This window comes from Dreissena polymorpha, chromosome 11 (genome assembly GCF_020536995.1).
Source record: "Dreissena polymorpha isolate Duluth1 chromosome 11, UMN_Dpol_1.0, whole genome shotgun sequence".
NCBI lineage: Eukaryota > Metazoa > Mollusca > Bivalvia > Myida > Dreissenidae > Dreissena > Dreissena polymorpha.
In genome coordinates, this window is record NC_068365.1 from 64,806,852 (window position 1) to 64,825,454 (window position 18,603).

The window sequence follows — 18,603 nt, forward strand, 5'->3', positions numbered from 1 at the left end:
CTAAACCGGTTTTACACGTGTTTCCGTGTGCTTCACCAACGCTTGCAAAATGAAAGTGAAAGTTGTGTGTAAAACAATTAATTTATGTTTAATAATTTTGATTTCAACTGGACTTGTTAAATGCACAATTCCACAGTTAGATAAACAGGACTTTACAAGTTTTCTGAATGAAAATAGCCTAGTATTGGTTTTATTTAGTAAGTATATTTTATTTGTATTTCAATTTGTATACGTGTACATGATAATACTGGACGCTGGCGGGTATATTGATTTGTATTGATATGCCACCACTGCGTTAGTCTGTACAAAGTGTAGCAGCTGTTACTGCTAAAGTGAATGCATATGAGATTCATATTTCTGTCCCATTGTAGGTTATTCAATATGCATAGATTCTTTTCAATGATTCATGTGTTACACAAAATAATTTTATTCACAGTATTCAGTAAGTCTGTTGAAGCTAATGGTTTTATGCACATAGTGACAAATTTTCCAAATTGTTGCAGAAAATCTTCCAAAAAATAATATCAAGCCAAAACAGCATTCTGTTTTGACTTACATCTTTATAAAGAATACGTAGGTCAACAATATTTAATATTTGGTCTGTGACATCCCGCTCTCAGGGTTATCTTGTTTTCCATATATATATATATAGGATCTGGCACGAGTTGTCATATCATACCATATTTTATTAAATGAGTTCAGGAATTGTGTTAATAAGCAAGCCTTTGGCGAGCTTGCTAACAAAATTCCTGGACGAGTTTAATAAAATATGGAATCATTATGAAATGACAATGAGTGTCAGATCTTTTTTATCACATGCTTTTAAATGAGCAAATTAAATAAAAATTTACGCAAGCATAATGATAAATCCCGAATCTTGTTAACATTATTTAATGTTGCAATGTCATTGCAGCAGAATAACAAAATGCGATTGGTCAATCTAACGAAAATAAGCCAATAAAAACGCTTAAAAAATATATTACACATGTGTAAGATATTTTTTTTTTAAATATTCGTAATGGTTATATTGCATGGGAAACAGGGTATGAAATGTGATAAATGTATATAGTGAAACGTAAAAAATGTCCTTTGAATTATGATAATTTTTCATGACAGGAAGTATTTTTTATTTAACTTACTTTATCTGTACAAGTTTAGTTAGCAAATCTGATCAAATGTAGCAAAAATGATAGGAAATGAAAAACAATCAAAAGAAATTTAAGGTCAATGAAAAAAATGCTTCAGTTTGGTTAATTCATACGAAACAACTTTTGACTGTCTTGTCATGAAGGAAAGAATTAACACTATTGATATTGATTGGGGTTTTTATGCCACCGGTAGGTTGGCAGATAGCATTTGAACTGTCTGTCAGTCAGTCTGTCCGTCCGTCCGAAAACTTTAACATTGTCCATAACTTTTGCAATATTAAAGATATCAACTTGATATTTGGCATGCATGTGTATCTCATGGAGCTGCACATTTTGAGTGGTGAAAGGTCAAGGTCAAAGTCATCCTTCAAGGTCAAAGGTAAAAAAATCAAAGGGAAGTAACACGCTTTAAAGGGAGATAATTTATATTTATCATTTGGCAGGTACAGATCATTTTTACAAGGGAAGAAATATTTTTTAAAGGATATAATGATTTTTTCTTAATAAATCAAAGAGGTGCAGTAGGGGGCATTTTGTTTCTGACAAACACATCTCTTTTTTTTTATAGAAGACAATTAGATGAGCACTTTCATGAATTACAAACTGCCATTTGAAGTATGAGTTAGAATGGCTTTATTTGAAAATAATGCTTATTAATAATATATTTATCAATAAAATAAGATATAATTATAAATGTTTGTTATCCCTTTCGTATATTTTCAATTTGGAAAGTAAGTATATTTATACTAATTTAGCCTTTTAAATTATATGTTGAGGGTTTAAAGCCAGTAGTAGCACATTGAATTTTACCGCTAAAGGTTCTGGGCTAAAATAACAAGAAAGAATTTTATTCAAATGTTTTCTTGATATTATGAAAATTATACTAGATTATTGTAATTATCATAGTTTTGTTTAAAAAACACTCAATGGCATCTACAAGAGAAGGAAAATATGTGAACAATTCACTGAAAATGTGTATTAGTAGACATATATGTTTTGATCCTATATTGTTAAAATGTCTCATTATATACGTTTTCAGAATCGTCTCGTGACTGTCCAACATGTGATGTAGCCCTCGAAAACTTAGAGAAGACTCCACAGCCTGAGTTGCTCCACACTGGTAATCAGTGATAATTTAATCATAAACAGGAGAAAGCGCTGTCATATTAAGTAAAAGAAAACCTGATCAATATACATTATTTATTAAACAAACCCTACATTAACACTGTATGAGTCCAAATCACACTATGACAAAAAAACAATCACAGGACGAAAAAAAACTTCTTCGCAAGGAACCTCTTTTTCTTTTCCTTAACCAAAAAGGCTCTTTGCCATGCACAAATTTCTTTAAATTAAGGCATTTTCTCTAAATTTCCAATCTACCTCAGTATTTTTCATTCCCCAAAGCCAGAAAATTGTGTCTTTTTTTCCCCGAAAAAAAAGGCTGTGGCCCTCCCCAAAGTTGGTGTTTTGGCCCTGAATCACGAGAGCTTTTCATACAGATTGATAGCTTGAAAATGTTATTTGTGTTCCTTGATGATAAAAAGCTCTATGTACAGTCCAAACAATATAGTATGTGTGTTACATCATGACCTTGTCTTGGTGTTAAACATGTCTACATTAAGTCCACACAATACAGTATGTGTGTTACAGAGATTGTGAAGAAGGTGGTGTCTGATGAGGAAGTAGCCGCTGCCTTTGGTGTCACAGAATATCCTGCCATTGTGTTCTACAGGAAAGCCTATCCAGCCCTCTACCACGGTAAATACAACATTTATCTTAGTTAATAGTTAATTATATTGTAAGGCTGTTATTTTAGTATCTTATGAGATTGCGTTGACTAAGAAGATGTGGTGCCAACCAAGTAATCAGGAGGTGCATGGTTTGATCCCCACCGTGTAAGTGTTCTCCAGATCTTATATTAAGACACCAAGAACTGGTTCTTCCCAGGAAACAGACCCGAGAGAACTGTTTATATAAGTCCAAGGCTTTGTTTGCTATCAAGTTGAAATAAATAAGGGAATGAAATAACAGTCTTGAAATAAGCTTCTTTTTTTAAAATAATGTTTTAAGTGCAATGTTACGAGTTGATTTTATTTTTATGCTCCCCCTAAACTTTTGGGGGGAGCATATAGTCGCCGCTTCGTCTGTCCGTGCGTGTGTCTGTCCATCCGTGCACAATTTTTGTCCGGGCTATTTCTCAGCAATTAATGACCAGAATTATTAAACTTTATGGGAAGCTTCACTACCAAGAGGAGATGTGCATATTATCAGCCGGTTATGGTTGGATGATTTTTCACAGAGTTATGGCCCTTTGAAATTTTCTATAAACTGTACATATAGTGCAATTCTTGTCCGGGCTATTTCTCCCCAACTACAGACTGAATTCAATGAAGCTTTATGGGAAGCCTAACTACCTTGAGGAGATGCGCATGTTATTTGTGGGTTCTGGTTAGATGATTTATTTAGAGAGTTATGGTCCTTTGAAATTTTTAAGTTGCTAAACCATCCATCGTATTATTTTGTCCAAAGTTATGCCCCTCAAGACGTTACCTTTTATCTGAATATATAGTGCAATATTGTGACAAAAAAAACATTTGGGGAGCATCACCCGTCTCCGACGGTTTCTTGTTAAATATGTTTTACATGTAAGGTAACATGGATTTCTTTATATATTATTGCATGATTTAAATGGATATTAAAATAAAACAATATGCTTGTTTTGATTTTTTAGTTCATTAAAAAAATAATTTAAACCATGTCTTTGCATACATGATCACAGTTTTAAAATATAGTGATTTTTTTTAATCTCACATGTAATGAAAACCTAATGGAATAGTGCTTATTATACTATAAGACATATATACAGAATATAATAAAATACATTCAGAACATAACATGAATAGCTTTCTGTGAAAATTTCACACAAAGTTCATTTTGAGTTTAGTCTTACTTCAACTTAACTTGATACAATGTTGTGTTTTTGTTTGTTTAAATAAACTTATATTATGTTTAAATTATATTATTGTGACATCTTGCACACAGGGGAACTTCAAAGCGAAGACGATGTTGCAGAGTTTGTTGATTGGCTGACAAAAGCTGTTTCTGTAGCAACCATAGAGCTATTCGAGGACTCGTTTGAGCACCTGACCCAAGCTTCGTCAGGGGCAACAACTGGGGACTGGATGGTTCTCTTGTATGTGAATGCTTGACAGAGTTGTCTGTCTTTATTTATAAGTAAATTTTCAATTTCACCTCTTGAAGAGCAATTTTAGCTTACCAGAGCACAAAGTGCTCAATATGACCTTTTTTGATGACCCAAGTCCAGTGTTGTACTGAATGTGGTGTGAGTCTTCAACTTTTAACTAGTCTATTAACTACAGACTATGTTTTTCATGCAATCTGTATGAAACTTTATCAGAATGTTCAACTGGACAATATCATATCCGAGTTCAAATCTTGATCACATGGGTCTCCTGGTCAAATCATATGGCTTGGTCCTTTTGTGTTTTGTTAAAGGGACCTTTTCAAGTTTTGGTAAATTGACAAAATTAAAAAAAAGTAGTTTCAGATTCACAAATTTACTTTGTAGTAATGATATTTGTAAGGAAATTGTAATACTCAACATTTACCATGCTCTAAAATATCCATTATGTGCATCTTTTGATGATTTAAAAACCTGACTATTATCAAGCGTTACAACGCGCAATGATTGAATAATTTGGAGTGTTCTGTTGGTGATGTTATTTTTTTGTGACACTACGAGGATTGCTTATATCAAGTATCAAATATATCACTCATGAGAACGGATGGTCGAGTGGTCTAAGTATTAGACTTTTACTTCAGTGGTCAGTGGTTCGATCCCAGTTGAGGGTTACTTTTTTTTCTTTCTTTAATTTTATTCTAGTTTTTTACAGGAGCTTTTTAGATCGAATGTATACATTTATCAATATAAAGCATTTAATGACAAACTTCAATACATGCCAAAATATGTAAAAAGGCCCATTTAAGGAATAGATGTTTCAGTTGAATATGTTTGCTTTAAGAGTTATCTCCCTTTTATTGAAAGTTGAAAAAACATATCATTGTTTTATGGGCTATAGGCACAGAATACCTGTATTTTCAAACTTTATATTTAAAGTTATGTACACCCTTCATATGTAGACATCAAAATAATGAAAACCATACACATTTTTAAATTGAAAGTTACTCATTCAAATGTATTAAGAAAGTATGGGTATTTTTTGTTAAGTAATCAGTTTTGATTAATCATTACTGGTAGCTATCTATTTTTTTTAAATAAAAACAAAAATCACCTAAGAAGAAAAAATTTGAAATAACAATTATTTCTTATATTATTGTCAAATATATTTTAATATTAATCAGTTATGAGGGATCAGGATGAGTTTCACTCTCGGAAAACAGGACTTAATGCTTGTGCTCAAAGAGTCCTCCCAGATTAGCCTGTGCAGTTCACACAGGCTAATCCATGATTACACATTCCGCTTTTGTGAACCATATTGGTTTAATGGAAGTTTAAACCAAAATATTGTCTTGGCGGAAAGTGTTGTCCCTGATTAGCCTGTGAAGACTGCACGGGCTAATCAGGGACGACACTTTACGAACATGCATTCAGCTCAGTTTTCCAAAACCGAGGCTCGTATGTTCTTGGTCTTATATTTCAGCTACACACCACAGAGCGAGGAGTGCATACAGATCCTCCCTGCCTTTGAGAATGCAGCTATCAGGTTTGAGCTCTTGCGTAATGTTTGTGTTGTAGCTCTGGGTCTGTATTCGTCAAACCATTCCAGTGTTGTTGTTTTTTCACCATTTTGGGAATCGTGCTGGGTTATGTAGCTGCACATTTTGAGTGGTGAAAGGTCAAGGTCATCCTTCAAGGTCAAAGGCAAAAAAACATGTATCAAAACGGCTCAGTAGGGGGCATTGTGTTTCTGACAAACACATCTCTTGTTTCATTTGGGAATGGGGGCGAATACCGGACCCGATTTTTAACACAAGAAACACCACTGCATTCTTAGACTTAAGAATAAACAATAGACCTAGAGCCAAGAAAAGATACTTTCTAACTTGAAAAATATACATGTTACAAATGTTGCTTATGGGGGAAATAAAGCTGTATATATGAAGAAATACATTATTAACCCTTTGCCACTTAAAAACGTATTTTGACGCATTTGTAGTCATTTAGAAAGTTAAGTTTAATTAAATACCTTTCTTACTAAATTGAAGTTTTAAAGGCACCATTTCAAACCCTTATTTACTGATGAGCAGCAAACAGCATAAAATTTCGTCTAAAATTACAAAATTTTCTTAACACTGTAAAGTAATTAAACTAATTTTAAGTGGAGTCTAGCAATGCATTCAACACATATAATATAGAATTCTTCATTTAGAACAATTAGTTGAAGTACCATTTTTAGCCTGTATGTAAATTATGCAAACTTGTAGGTATTTTAATCCAGTTTCAGACAATTCTTTACTCTGAAGTCTAAGAAAGGGTTTGTAAATTGAGTCCCAGGACTATATTTTAAAGATTGTAGTCTCTATTTCCCAAACCTCCTCAAAACTTGTGTGCCAATTGGTCATGAATTTGTTTCCATTTCAAATGATTCCTACCTCTGATTCACGTTAGACATGTGTATTTTCTGGCATTAGTATATATTAGTATATAGTGATAAGTACACCAGCATACCAAGAACAATATAAATGGGCCGTGCGCTGTGAAAAGGGGGTTTAATGCATGTGCGTAAAGTGTCTTCTCAGATCATCCTGTGCAGTCTAACCTGGGTCGACACTTTACACACATGCATTAAACCCCCTTTTCACGGAGCACGGCTCAAATAGATTTTATTATTAAAAGGCTGTTAAATACTTCAAGAAGAATACGTTTAAGTTTATTAGAATTGTACACTGAAGCGTGTAACATAATTTAAATACTTCTACAAAAATATGATTTTTGTATATAATTACTTTAATAATTTGCATAATTAAATAATGTTTCTTTTATAATTACAAACATTGAAATTTGAACGTGTGTTCATTATTCTGTGTTGTTTGTAGGGTTAAAGAAATTACTTAACAAAAGGAATTATTTGTCCAACTCTTAACAAACATACAAAGAGATAACTTTTGCATGGTAATCCACAGCCTATGATATCCATTGGTTACTTTTATGTTTGTAGTGTCTCAGTGAAATGTATCGTTTCAGGGTTAAACACTGGATGAACTTTGCAAAAGTCAATATTGAAACAAACAAAAAATTGGCGGAGAGGTTTAAAATCACCAAATGTCCAACAGCCAAGCTGTAAGTTATAGACTAGAGCAAAAAATGTTGGAGATGAAGGTAAGATTGTAAATTATAAGTTTGTGACAGGAATAAGAGGATATTTATTGGTTAAGATAGACGATTAAATTTAATTCATGAATGACAAGAAAAATTAACGTTTATGACACCAATTTTTGAGAGGAGTATGAAGATTTCCTTTTCCATCAGTTTACCCTTCCAACTGTCAATTGGATTTTTATGTCATGCCTGTCCGTCCATCTGTGCCTCTGTCGGGAAACACAAACATGTCCAGCAAATAGCTCTATATTTTTTCAGTTTTAAGCAGCCATTATGAAATGATCTTTTGATATCATAAGTATGGTATAACATTTTTGAGACTAACAATGTAATATGTACAAGTAAAAATAAATTTCTGGCTTGTACTGTCCTGTACTGATACAAAAAAGTGCCTGTTTCAGTTTCAAGCAAGGCAAGATGTACCACTATGAGCCCCAGAAGTACGACTCCCACTCTTTGGTCTCCTTCGTTGATGGCTGGTTCAGAAACGTCAAATCAGTACCCGTACCTAGGGAGCCGTCCTCTTTGTAAGTGATCTATTGAAAACTATAGGGTAGTTTCATCTAAGCGAATAAAGTGTCTTCCTAGATTAACCTGTGCAGTCTCTGGTCTGCTTCGTGGATGGCTGGTTCAGAAACGTCAAGTCATGAGTTCCCGTACCTAAGCAGCCCAACACTTTGTAATTACTTACTCTGGGAAAACAGGGTTTAATGCATGTTCGTAAAGTGTCGTCCCAGATTAGCCTGTGCAGTACTGGTCTCGTACGTGGATGGCTGGTTCTTAAACATCAAGTCAGTTTCCGTACCTATAGAACCCAGCACTTTGTTAGGGAAATCTAATCTAGTTAGAGCTGCATTCTGTGAAACCCGGGCTCATCAGGGTCGACACTTCACTCTTTTATGATATTTTTCCTTTAAAGAAATTATCTTCTTAACGAAAATCCATTGTTGTCCCTTTGCAAATGCATTAAGCCCTTTTTTCCAAAGTGAGGCTGGTTCAGAAATTTAAAGTCAGTAGCCGTACGTTAGGAGCCTACTGCTTTGTAAGAAGTACCTGGACAGACAGCGACCTTTTTAGCCTCGCTGTACGCTTGGTACGAACATTGTGTATTTACTTGATTTACTCCAGAGACATCACACACTATCCCATGAGGTGAGACTATTCTATTATAATAACCATATTGTTATTATTTGAACGATTTCAAAATGTAATATTTTGTGGATGGTTTACAAAGGTCAGTACCGATCAAGGGAGCTGAGCACTTTGTAAGGAAAATCTGATCTTAATAGCACCTCCATAGTACCTAGGGAGCCATCACCAGATGAAAGAATTTCTTTCTCGGGACACCAGGGGCCATATTCCAGTAGCTTCTTAAGTTTTCACTTAAGTTAAGAAATTTCTTAAATAAATTTCTTAAGTTAAATTTGATATGTCAAAAACAAAACATGAGACGCTTAGTATTTCTCTTTAAGAAATTCCTTTAAGAGTTAAAGGAAGTTAACTTAATTTCAAATATATGAGAAAAAAATACACAGAGTAAAGAAATTTATTAAATTTATGAAGCTACCAGAATTTAACTTTAGTGAAATCTTATTTTTAAAGAAAAAATGGCGGAGATAAGAAAAAAATATTGCGCAATATTTTAACTTAAGTTATTTTTTAACTTAAGAAGCTACTGGAATACGGCCCCAGGGACTGGTTTCTTTCCAGGAAACAGACTCAAGTGTCTTTCAGCAGGCCTGAAGCTTTTTTAAAACCCAATTTTGTTAAGCTTTATGTCATCAAAGGTCTGTTGCTTATGGAAACACTCATCATACTTTTCCTGTAATAAACAAATACTTAAGGTTGAAAGGAAATACAGGATTAACATCAACTTTGTACACCTAGAGATTTGTTTGCAGCAAAACCTCGTTATCAGATGATCTTGGTAATGAGTCAACCGACTTCAATAGAAGATATGTGTAGGATTCTGTGGAATATCGATTTTAATTCACAAGGGATCATAGGAAAAAAAAATCTATGATATACAACAGAATGCAACACATTTTCCTTTTATTTTATGCTTTTTTCACTGTTCAATTACATTGTTAAGGAGTTTTATTAGAGAATTTCACAAGGATTATGATGTCATTGCGTCGAACAGTGAAAATTATCGATAATTTTCTCTGTTTATGTTCACTGTTTGAAACTGAGAATTATCAGTTTTAATTAATTTATATTTTTTTCTATAAACCACCAGAAAGCATAAATATGGATTACCTTAATCTCAATTTGTTTATGTGTTTTTAAGCAACAGGATTACATAGTAGATGACTTTCATAACCTGTAACCTGTATAACCTGTTTCATAACCATAACCAATATTTAATTGAACATTTTCGACATATTAGCATACCATGCTATTTTTGAAACACCAACAACTATTTAATTTCAGTCAGCATAACCTTTAATCTTTAACTTGGACTTTCAAAATACAAGATTCAGGCCTGACCTAGATTGATAACAGTTGCTAAATGGATTATGGTGTCAACCCCAATACCACGGTTCCCTAGGTTGTGTGCCCCTTTCTGCTTTCCTACTTCAAAATAATTGTTCTACCGAGAAACTTACTCAAGAGGACCTGATTCAGCCCTAGAATTTTTGATAATTAAGATGAAATTTACTAAAGCTGGACCTTTGATCTTTTGAATTTAATTAATTGGACATTGTTTTAATTATGATGGCTTATTTTTCAGTGACCTGTTGACAGAGTCCATAGCTTTGTACATCAAGGTAAAAGCGAACAACTGCATGCTGATTGCTAGTCTTTATTGTCCCCTACAGGTGAAACCAGAGGGGACTTATGGTTTGCGCTCTGTCAGTCTGTCTGTCAGTCTGTCCGTCAGTTCGTCCGTCACACTTTTTTGGATCCTGCGATAACTTTGAAAGTTCTTCATATTTTTTCATGAAACTTAAAATATGGATATATGGCAATAGGGAGATTATGCACATCATTTCATTGTGTGCCTACGTTAATAATTATGGTTGCTATGGAAACAAATAATATTTTTTAAAATGCTGACAATGGTGGAGTTTCACGGGTAGGGGACCATATTGCTTTGCAATCTCTTGTTAGTTGTAACCCTGTGGATTTTTTACTGCTTCACCCCGATCTGTCGATTGCATGAATAACATTCATGAAGATGAATGAAATAGCCTAATACATATAGACCATTTTGGGTCAATCAAATGCTTGCTGATAAGCCCTTAGTACATGTATTCTTGAATGGTTTATTGTCCTGATGCTTAAAAATGTGTCTTTAGTAAAAAAAATACATTAATCTATTTAGCTGTCATTTAAGACTAAGCAGTGGACTTTAACTTTAATTGTTGTATTTTTAACAGTTAAGAATCTTGCTTACTTGACCATTGTATGAAATATAATAATGTAACATATTTCCATTTGCATGCTCACTCATATGCTTATTTTTTTTGCTAGGAACAAATGGCGAGTGACAACAAACTGGCGTTCGTTGCTATAGTAACGGGAGGAGTTGCCCTGTTGGTTGCCTTACTTGCCCTTGTGCTTCGAAAATCCAAGGTGGAGAGGCCAAAACAGGAGTAGAAAGAATGCATCTAGATGTGAAGAAATAAATGGTGTAAATCTATAGAAAATTTTCTCCGAAATAAAATACATGTAGCACGACAGTTAAAGACAAAAATATAACCAGATTGAATACTTGTAGCGAAATAAATTATTGTAATGTACCCGTATAAGTTATTTGTGTGCTGCTAAGCACTAGTTAAGCAGAAATAGAGTGAATTCAAATATCTAACGAAGTGCAATGATTAAACCTTAATGTGTCCATGAAACTCAAAATCTTAAAATTAGGGGCAACATATGTTTCCCCAAGTACAGTGAAAGTTAATTCATGTGGATTTTCAAAGCACAATACATTTGTTTGATGTTGATGTATAAGTAGTTACCGTGAGTGCTTCGATGATGAATATGTAGTGCAATTTATTATAAATGTTAGTGTTCAAATTCTCTTTGTGTCCCGAAACCCAGCGATAAAAGGCAAAACTGTAGATGAGGGAGGATGTAGAAAAAGGCAAAGATGTAGAAAATAAAAGTATGAAAATGTTACTGTAGAAATTGTCCCTGAATGATGTCCCTGTCATTTACAAATGATGCGTAAATACCATAAAACGTAAAATAAGTTGCTTTTTACGACCCTATTGTGTCGACCCTAAACCTTCTCTCGTTTTCTATGTTTAAAGTTGGATCCTATGTATTAAATTCGATCATATTCGCATTATCATGTATTAAATTTTAAATCATGTTTACTAAATTGTATCGTATTCGCTATAATAATTTTAAATTAAGAAAGAATATTAAAAAGTGATTTGGAATATTTCTTTAAGTCGTTGCATTTCTTCATAAAAGTGAGAAATGAATGGTTCGTTGTTTAACGGTATGGAGAAAAATGTAAGCCGACCTTCCTTGTCTTTTTTTAACTGATTGGAAACATTCAAACAAACACGATACTGATTGGAAACATTCAAACAAACACGATTTTTTGCCTAGCGAGAGATACGTGTATATGTGTGTACATTAGTTGATAAAAAGTGTGGATGTTTAACAAAGCCGCTGCATTCCATCAGTCTCCTGTTTGAGGAGCATTTAATCGGGTGTTGACTTTGTTGCTCAAGTCAATCTGTATACCACTATACTATACTATTAACTGTTAACATCGCATTTGAGTTTATCTGTAAAGCATTGAAATTACATGTAATGAACGGTCAGGTGAAATTCTCTAACACGTGACGGTATATTCAATATAAATTGAAGAATGAAAATATAGCTTGATGGAGACCAGGTTTTATAACTGATTCAGGACAGTTTGATGTTTCGGTTCTTTCTTGTTTATGCTCTGTTTGTCTGCATCGAAAATCAAAGTTTAAGTCAGACAATTACGAAACAGTAAAAGAATCTCATGAAAACACTTCAAATTTTCGACCCTTAATTTGTTTTTCACGATTTTTTTCTGAACCATTTAGCAATTTTTTTTTATTTAAACACAAAAATGGTCAAGAAAAACTTCTGTTGGTAAATATTAATTTATTTATAAATTGTATAGTTTGAGTTTATTTGATAATACGGTAGGCAATAAATCCACGAGTATACACGAAATGTCACATACAATATACAAAGAAAAGTCACTGGTCATTCAAATTATAAACCTCAAAAATAAATCGGTATATTGTAAAACAAAGTATTGGGTATTTTAGTGAAAACAATATATGGCATTTATGGTATATGCATTCATGGTTGTCTACACATATCTATTGTCAATTTGATAAGTTATTTATAAAATCATTTAAAAACAGTGGCAGAATAAAAATAAAAATCGTAAACATATTAGTGTTCTACATGTATATGCATACTCACGGACTCTAGATGAGAGCACGAAGCGTATAGTGACATCTCTAGAATCCGTAATGAGAGTCAATATACGCTCCGTGATATACTTCATTGAAAAAGTGTATCTTTTATTGTTATCACAAAATTGAATGTTCCATCTTACTGGATCACGTGCTTATCTTTCTACGAATGTTGCTACAAACTGATCCTCCGTCCCGTTCAGAGCAACAAAGCTTGGGTGAGATATAGACAGCGACACCCTGTCATACTCGTAGAAATCAAACAGGGCGCCAAACTGCACTGGTGTGCTCCAAGCTCTTTCGTCCCCGATGTTTCGTTTGATTTCGAGGACGACACGGGAGTAGCCCAGCTGGTGCGACAGTACGGACATTCTTAGTGTGACGGTGTCGCCCACGGAAACCACCGAGTCGCCCACGGAAACCACCGAGTCGCCCACGGAAACCACCGAGTCGCCCACGGAAACCATCGATGATGAGTTGGAGTCGATATAAAGTCTCGCCGACACAAAATACTTGCCTGGTTTTCTGATGAATATTTCTCCTTCTTCTTCCAAATGCATAAGCCCTCCTTTTGTAATGGTTCTTGTATTCTTGTTCCAGAGAAGACGATGAAATCCTATTGCAAAATATATTGTAATTTGTTATTGATCACATATTAAGTACACTGTTGCGGTCCATGTGAATATTTGAATGGATTCAGCTATGTTATAGCATAAACGGTATTAATCTGTTATTTCCAGTCTCCGATTTCGCATACCGGTATGATTTAAATATGTCAAATACATCGAAATATTGGATGCGGCACGTTAATTTATAAAATACAGCATGCGTGTTTTACTTTTTAATTTATGGTAACGTGTTTGCAGAAATAAAAACATAGCCTTTCTTAAATATAACATTCTTAGTATTAGTAAAGCGTGTCCGTTTAAAAACACTCAAGATTGTGTGCAATGTGTTGGAGCTATTGTCAATGCAATGTAACATTGTTATGCTGATTGAAAATTCGTTCCTTACAGTCTTTTGATAGTTAACACATCAAAGCACTGACCTTTTGAATGTGTCGGGTCAACCTTCACAACACCCACTATCAACCCCTGCGGTGTGTCAGGCAGAAGTTGAGGTTCACATACAGCATCCACAGGAACATCTAGTTGTGACAATGTAGATGAACATAGATACCTTATACCTAGATGTGCTTTAAATTCATTATTTCCGAGATATTAACGAACGACGTGATTACCGGTATGCATTGTATACATGCTCCCCCTTAATGTTGCTTTTCTACCGCTTGTTCGTGTCTCGGTTTTACCACAAGGAAGTTTATACTAACAGTATACATATACAAAAGGTCCATGACGATCAAATTATTAAATGCACTTTTTATTGTCGGGACTTTAACCTTTAAATAATTTGAGTTATGTAACAGTAGATCTGTAGATCACATGTTAGAAGTAGGCTACACGTCGGAATGTGAATACTTACTGTCTCTCAATTGCTCATAAAATTTGTCAATGACGTTCTGAAAACAAAAACGATAAAACAATCATGCATTGTATACATTCAGAAGCTCATTTATATTGCAAAACGATTGTTAAGAAAATTGCGCTATCGAAAATCAGAATAAATGTACAATTTTGCAAGGTTATCCAAACCGATACAGGTCTATGTAATTTACACTTTTGAACTAGAAGATGAAAAATATGTTTGTAATGAAATTTATCTAAAATGAAAATAATGGTCTTCTTTAGTCTCATACCTTTCTAGCAGCTAGTTCGATCACTTCCGCTGCATCTCCACAACATAGTTTGTTATCTTCCAATGACTTTAGCTTGTCTACGTATCCTGGGGTCTCGGTTGAAATCTCTCGAAGAGGTATCAAATATTCACATTGTGAGCAGATCTTTGTCTCAGTCTCAGTGATTGCGATGTTGGAATGTCGTTTAAACACCCAAAAAGCGGTGACAAGCAGAAAGGCGATGTTCAATACCACCTCCGTCACAATCATCGCTCGCAGAATTTGCATAGATTTCCGCAGCATATTGAATGTCGCTAAAAAGTATTGTCATACATGTTGATTATTTATATCGGAGGAAGTAAAAAAATTGAAAAAGGTGTTAAAGGGGCCTTTTCACAGATTTTTGTCATGTTTTGAAGTTTGTCATTAAATGCTTTATATTGATAAATGTTAACATTTGATACAAATAGCTCCAGTAAAAAATCAAGAAAAAAAGGTAACCCTCAGTCGGGCTCGAACCACTGACCCCTGGAGTCCTGCAGTTAAAAGTTTACCACTTAGACCACTCGGTCATTTTTTCGAATACAATGCCAGATGTAATTTATACTTTACATAAGCAATCCTCGTAGTTTCACAAAATATAACGACAACAACAGAACTCTCCAAATTATTGATTCGTTTCGCGTTGAAACGGTTTATAATTTTCGGGTTTTTAAATCGTCAAAAGATGCATATAATTGCTATTTTAGAGCATGGTAAATGTTCCATATTACTGTTTCCTCACAAATATCATAACTAAAACGAAAATTTGCGAATCTGAAACAACTTTTTTCAATTTTGTCAATTTACCTAAACGTGACAAGGCCCCTTTAATCTGGACACAGAAAAATATAATCGAGCACCAAAAAACACATTAATAGTGAACACACATTAAAAGGATTAAAAAACACAATACTGTTGCAAATGAATCAATTTATTCAAAACCTTTCTAATATAAAATAAAATTGAATTACTTTTACGTATGTATTTTGGTACCCGTTTTTCACTAACTATATAGTTTTTAAGGTCTGGCATCAACCAAATCTCCTATGGCAACATCGGTTAACTCCAAATGGCAACGGTACGATGAGCTATTAAGGGATCATTTAAACGATTAAAAAACAAAAGAAAAGAATGTTTTCTATAGGGTGATGACGGTCCAAATTTTATTTAAATCTTATGATCTGTGTATATTCGTTTGCTTATCATTGTGTTCGGCACTCACGAATTCATTTGTTAAAGGGTTAAAGTTCAGGCACTTACTTAATGTTCATGGTATGCTATGAGCTTGTATAAGCTTTACTGCTGAATAAATGTTGTTGTTGTTGCATTGCTTAGCCTTATTAATAAGATAGCTTTATTGGATATGTATACGTTATTTAATCGCAAAGATAACTACGCAATCGCACGACATGTTTAGACTTATTTGTTTAATATGTGAAAAACCATTTGTACACTATATGTGAACTGTCCATATATGTAATCGGCAATGAAGTGGCTGACGTCAGACTTGATCAGTCGAACAAACTTATTGAAAAATATACTGTTTAAATTATAGATAAAAACATTTATCGATTGACATGTAATTTACATTTACTCAGTATTCACAATTGTTTTTTAAGTATTTAAATATAAATTTACCGAACTTTTGTTTTTGAAATCGGAAGTGAGTAATATATTTCCAATATGGGTTATAAGTAAATTAAATAAGGTTATTGGCCAATAAGATATATTATTACTTAACCTAACACGAAATTTTGTTATACCAGGTTATAGTTAATAAAATTGACTATCACTTTATTACCTTGTTTATATCCAAAACATTAAACCACCTGACCGGTTGCCAACTGATGTCTAATTTTAAATTTCTATTCCGTTTTCCGTTAGGTCATTGTGTCAATCGAAGTACGCGATTGGTGTAAATGCATGCAATACTTTATACATGGAAAACGAAAGTATAATATTTAAAAACATGTAACATTGGTAGGGCTTAAGGTAGCACTATACAGTTTTGAGCCTTAGTGTCGAATTGGCAGGGGGGGGGGGAGAAATTTCTAATAAATAGGGATACAATAAAACTGAGCAGCAATAATAGTGTTTTACAAGTTTAAAGTATCAGATTTGAGTGGTGGTGGTTTGAAATGCATGCTTAGTGAATTCGAAAATGTGTCCAGTGCCTAGCCAGTGTGTCTACTGGGCAGTCAAGGTCATGAAATACGTACATGCTGGTTTCTAGCTCCGAAGGCTAATTTTGCATGAATTTTAAAGGTGCCTCCACTCAACTGAATTTCTGCAAAAAAACGCGTGGATGACCCTAGGATTCTTCGGTGTCGGTCTAATATCTGGTTAGTGATGCAGTAAAACAGAATGTGTTTAATGAACTGGCATTTGCAGTTTAGTGGTAAATTTGTGTTGAAAATCACAGAAATGGCCCCGAAAACAGGTAACATTCAAACCCCTAAATTGGCTGATTTTCCATGATAAAAATATACAACAAGTGGGTGCACCATGGCTATCCATGTATTTTTTGGAAGACATACCCCCAACAATACTGAAGATATGTTTTGTATGATTTCAGGTGTAGACGTTGTGTTAGCTGTGAGGACGGACAGTGCCCCCACCCCGGCAGCCAGTAGCCGATTTGTAAAAAACTGTAGTGTGCCCCCTTAACACTGTGATTAATCAAAGCGCTGAAGGCACTCCATTTGTTCGCTGTTGTTTAATCTTAGACGCAACTCAGTTTTCAAAATTGTGTTATAGTTTTTTATATCGAAAGTTTGAAATGACCACAACCCATTCAAATTTATAAAGAGTGTGTCTTAAAGCACAGGTCGAGATGTGTTTTTTTTTTTTCTTCAAATCATTGATACAGCTAATCAGTGTGCACAGGCTAATCTTATTTGACATGCATTAAGCCCCGTTTTCCCTGAAAGCAGCCAATATGTACAGATTTCAATGATGAACACTAGACTGGCCAACGTTGTCTTACAAGCTGTTTAATACGTTTGAATACATACACACCATGTAGTGTGCAAGTGGGGACTATAAACAGGCAGATGCGGTGGTTAGAGCAGACGCTTTTAGCATTCTGACATCGTCTGCTAAATTTTACTGCAGTTATCCACACAGGCAGTCACGGGTTACGGTTCCTACCGTAGCTAAGGCTATACTGATTTGAAAAATTGCCTCTACATTATGTGTGAGCTATGCTCACAAATAAAAATCATATTGCGTTCCATCTTTATGACAGGATATGATTCTATTAGAACTGTTTGAAAGAATTTCATCAGAACAACTGTATGCAGTCATAAAATCAATGTATACAGATGTTTTTCCAAAAATAATGCATCATGGTGTTATCGGAAATGCACTTTAGGATCATTTAAGTCTAATATACGGATGAGTTTCTATCTCCAATTCTGTGTTTTCTGCATATAATGACGATTTTGCAGAAATGGCGCCGTCCACGAAGTACGTCCCTCATATTTTTGCCATTTTTACCCCCACCCCACCCCCTGTCACAAATCTCAAACGCCCGATTAAGTATGTCACACTTTCGAAAAAAACAACACCTAACTAAAAGTTTACTAAAATATACTTCACAATTAAACTGTGTTTAAATATACATTTTGTACTTAAAATAACTGCCATATTATTTAAATAATGTTATAGCTGAATAGTTAATTGTCAAAAGTTTTCACAGTTATTTATTGAAACAGTAACTTAAATTATGTGTTAGGTGTTTATTTCTATCAAAAACGCCATAGTAGTCACATGAGGACAACATACATTCACAATAAAATTAACAACAACGTAGGAAAGCAAAATGCAAAAAAAATACACACGCACGCCCACACGCATACCCCCCCCCCCCCACACACGCGCACACAAATA

General features: G+C 34.2%; 2 protein-coding genes across 3 annotated transcripts in view; one reads left to right on the forward strand and one right to left on the reverse strand.

Moving 5' to 3' along the window:
- The window catches only part of LOC127849905 (thioredoxin domain-containing protein-like), a 322,209-nt gene extending 310,572 nt beyond the window's left edge, over positions 1 to 11,637 (forward strand). Inside the window, exons 4-11 of the mRNA XM_052382656.1 lie at positions 2,188 to 2,268; positions 2,802 to 2,909; positions 4,194 to 4,344; positions 5,834 to 5,896; positions 7,378 to 7,473; positions 7,914 to 8,039; positions 10,247 to 10,283; positions 10,990 to 11,637. Coding sequence (XP_052238616.1) covers positions 2,188 to 2,268; positions 2,802 to 2,909; positions 4,194 to 4,344; positions 5,834 to 5,896; positions 7,378 to 7,473; positions 7,914 to 8,039; positions 10,247 to 10,283; positions 10,990 to 11,115 — 788 coding nt within the window. The 3' untranslated portion in view covers positions 11,116 to 11,637. The remainder of the gene's footprint in view (positions 1 to 2,187; positions 2,269 to 2,801; positions 2,910 to 4,193; positions 4,345 to 5,833; positions 5,897 to 7,377; positions 7,474 to 7,913; positions 8,040 to 10,246; positions 10,284 to 10,989) is intronic.
- A 955-nt stretch (positions 11,638 to 12,592) lies between these two features.
- On the reverse strand, positions 12,593 to 16,694 carry LOC127851089 (uncharacterized). 2 transcript variants are annotated; one of them, XM_052384586.1, is made up of 5 exons: positions 16,514 to 16,694; positions 14,692 to 14,984; positions 14,418 to 14,454; positions 13,984 to 14,082; positions 12,593 to 13,551 (listed from the first exon to the last, which is right to left on the reverse strand). In XM_052384586.1, the coding sequence occupies exons 2-5, from the start codon at positions 14,971 to 14,973 to the stop codon at positions 13,091 to 13,093; spliced, it is 879 nt and encodes a 292-aa protein (XP_052240546.1). In that variant the 5' UTR covers positions 14,974 to 14,984; positions 16,514 to 16,694; the 3' UTR covers positions 12,593 to 13,090. The 2 variants fall into 2 exon arrangements, with proteins under 2 accessions (XP_052240546.1, XP_052240547.1); XM_052384587.1 differs by lacking the exon at positions 16,514 to 16,694 and adding an exon at positions 15,973 to 16,030.
- Positions 16,695 to 18,603: the final 1,909 nt, after the last annotated feature.

Bases quoted from the DNA above. Each gene is read 5' to 3' on its own strand.
- LOC127851089 (XM_052384586.1), bottom strand. From the start codon at position 14,973: ATGCTGCGGAAATCTATGCAAATTCTGCGAGCGATGATTGTGACGGAG. The intron at 14,455-14,691 runs GTATGAGACTAA...TTTTGTTTTCAG, and splicing joins TCGAACTAGCTGCTAGAAAG to AACGTCATTGACAAATTTTA. The intron at 13,552-13,983 runs GTCAGTGCTTTG...ATTTTGCAATAG, and splicing joins TGACCCGACACATTCAAAAG to GATTTCATCGTCTTCTCTGG.